The 2,547-nt window shown below is 45.4% G+C and overlaps 1 protein-coding gene across 1 annotated transcript in view; it reads left to right on the top strand.

Moving 5' to 3' along the window:
* The window catches only part of eef1akmt1 (EEF1A lysine methyltransferase 1), a 3,178-nt gene extending 1,209 nt beyond the window's left edge, over positions 1 to 1,969 (top strand). The window contains exons 2-4 of the mRNA XM_080537317.1: positions 291 to 373; positions 858 to 1,147; positions 1,740 to 1,969. Coding sequence (XP_080393443.1) covers positions 291 to 373; positions 858 to 1,147; positions 1,740 to 1,873 — 507 coding nt within the window. The 3' untranslated portion in view covers positions 1,874 to 1,969. The remainder of the gene's footprint in view (positions 1 to 290; positions 374 to 857; positions 1,148 to 1,739) is intronic.
* Positions 1,970 to 2,547: the final 578 nt, after the last annotated feature.

The raw sequence follows: 2,547 nt of genomic DNA, 5'->3' as shown, positions 1-2,547 counted from the left end.
TCTGTCACACTACGGCTGGTCACTGACAGGTGCGCTTACCCACTTTCTGCACTAAGGTTGGTTCAAGCCCCTACACTGTGTTTACTCTCTCTCTCCTCTCTCTCTCTTCTCTCTCTCTCTCTCCTCTCTCTCTCTTCTCTCTCTCTCTCGCTCTCCCTCCTCTCTCTCTCTCCTCTCTCTTCTTTCTCTCTCTCTCTCTCTCTTTCTCTCTCTTCTCTCTCTCTCTTCTCTGTCTCTCTCTCTCTCTCTCCCCCTCTCTCCCCCTCTCTCCCTCCCTCTCTCCACACCAGCGTATGAGCCAGTTCTGGTACAGCGATGACACAGCAACAAGGCTAGCAGAAGAGGTCATACATGAGGCTGGAAAAGGTGGCAGGTAAGCAGTTGGCTATAAGTGAAACATATAAGAAAAATATAGATGTTAATGGTTATACAATGTCAATGCATGGTCCCTACAACAATGGTTGTCTATGAAAAATGTCTCTCCTCATTCTTTGTGTGCCTCTCAATCCATCCATATAGCTTCTTTTATACTTCTGCACCTTAGATACTGTACATAAACTATCTCACTGTACTAGTACTAACTGTACACAGCTCATAACTGTATATAGCCCATAACTGTATATACTGTACATCTATACTAAACTGATGTTTACAACACTACCTCTGCACATACTGTATATTATATAGTTACCCCATCACTATCATTCTTTTTCTCTTTATGTCATGGTCTTTTATCTATTTGCACTTTTGGTTGGATGCTAAACTGCATTTCGTTGTATAGTACTTGTACTCTGCGATGAAGTTGAATCTAATCTAATCACTAACATTGTTGTGATGTTTGTGATGTCACACCCCAGGATAGCCTGTCTCAGCGCGCCCAGTGTGTACCAGAAGCTGAAGCAGGGGGCGGTGGAGGGGTCTGACGGGGTGTCTGCCGTGGTCCTGGAGTTCGACCGCCGCTTCTCCGCCTACGGCCAGGAGTTCATCTTCTACGACTACAACCAGCCCCTGGCCCTGCCCGAGGACGTGGCCCCCCAGAGCTACGACATTGTGCTCGCCGACCCTCCCTACCTGTCTGAGGAGTGTCTTAGCAAAGTGGCAGAGACCGTCAAGTACCTGACCAAGGGCAAGGTGTTGCTCTGCACAGGTGAGTCTCATCACACAGCAGGGGTCGACATTAACGCCGTTTTACTTGTCCGGAGCAAGTAAAACATTCGCCGGGTCTGTTTGCGCGAGCACGACGACGCTGCTAGATCCCGGATATGTTTACCTGTGTGCAGGAAGAACAACAGACGACACGAGACTAGACTAGATGATCGTGAGTGAAGATATTATCAAAGCGTACGGGTGATCGGCAGGCGAGTACGCTTTGATAATATCTTTTTTTAAAAACTAGGTTTAGAAGAAGGTTTTTCCTTCTATCAATGGCCCCGGGCCTGAGCTGGATTACTCTTCCTGCTACGACTGGTGGATTGATGATTCACTTGCTTAGTCAAATGTATTGATTGTAAGTCGCTTTGGAATAAGGCGTCTGCTAAATGCCATAAATGTAAATGTCATCTAGTGTGTGCGTTCCTTATTCCTTTTATGAGGAATATCATACCGAGGCTAGCAGTCCCAACATTATACACTGTATGTGTGTATGTGTGTCGAAATATCAGTGTGGCCAGCCGGGCAGCATCACACAACCACATGCTGGACCTTCAACTCCATCCTGTCTGTGTTGTCCCCGTCCTCAGGCGCCGTCATGGAGGAGCACGCCCAGCGTCTCCTGGGTCTGAAGATGTGCAGCTTCCTCCCCAAGCACAACCACAACCTGGCCAACGAGTTCCGCTGTTACGTCAACTACCCCTCGCGCCTCCTCTCCTCCTGAGAGGGACTCTCATCTTCTCATCTTCTCATCTTCTCCTTCATTGACTGGTGATGTCTGACATGTGCCTCCATCCCCCCGAGCTCTGGCTTGACTTGGTGATGTCTTGGAATGTCGGGGGTTGGACAGTCTAGTTGGACCTAGTCACTTAACTGGCACGGTTCTGCACGGTTTCTGGTTTGTAACCAACGGAAAACAAAGACTCTGGGGATTATTTTAATACAATGTCATTTTTTGGGGACTGACGTAACAGAATTACAAAGTATGTGATATTGTATGAGAATGCAGAAAGTTATTTATGAATGCTGCTTGAAGAATAAATAAGAATAAATAACATTCCATGTCATATTACAGTAAATAAAGACTGGGAATATATAGGTTATGGAAAATGTAATAACATTGTTAGAATATCTAATATATTGGTGTGGCTTTAATTTGATGTATTGCCACTTAATGTAGTTTTGTACTCGTTGTGGCCATGCATATTTTTTTTATTTCTCTTCTGACCTCTCCATCAAAACAAGTCAATGTTATACAACTTTGCAAGTTAAATTAGCAGGCCTGGGAGGGACATGCTTAGGAAGCTACAGGCATGTGATGATTTCTAAATGTAAGTCGCTTTGGATAATAACGTCTGTTAAAAAACAGACACGTAGCATCAGTAGGTGGCAGTGTCT

This window comes from Nansenia antarctica, assembly GCF_963989245.1.
Source record: "Nansenia antarctica genome assembly, chromosome: 7".
Lineage (NCBI taxonomy): Eukaryota > Metazoa > Chordata > Actinopteri > Argentiniformes > Microstomatidae > Nansenia > Nansenia antarctica.
Note: the sequence above shows the minus strand (reverse complement) of the source record. Positions and strands in the feature narration are given on the sequence as shown.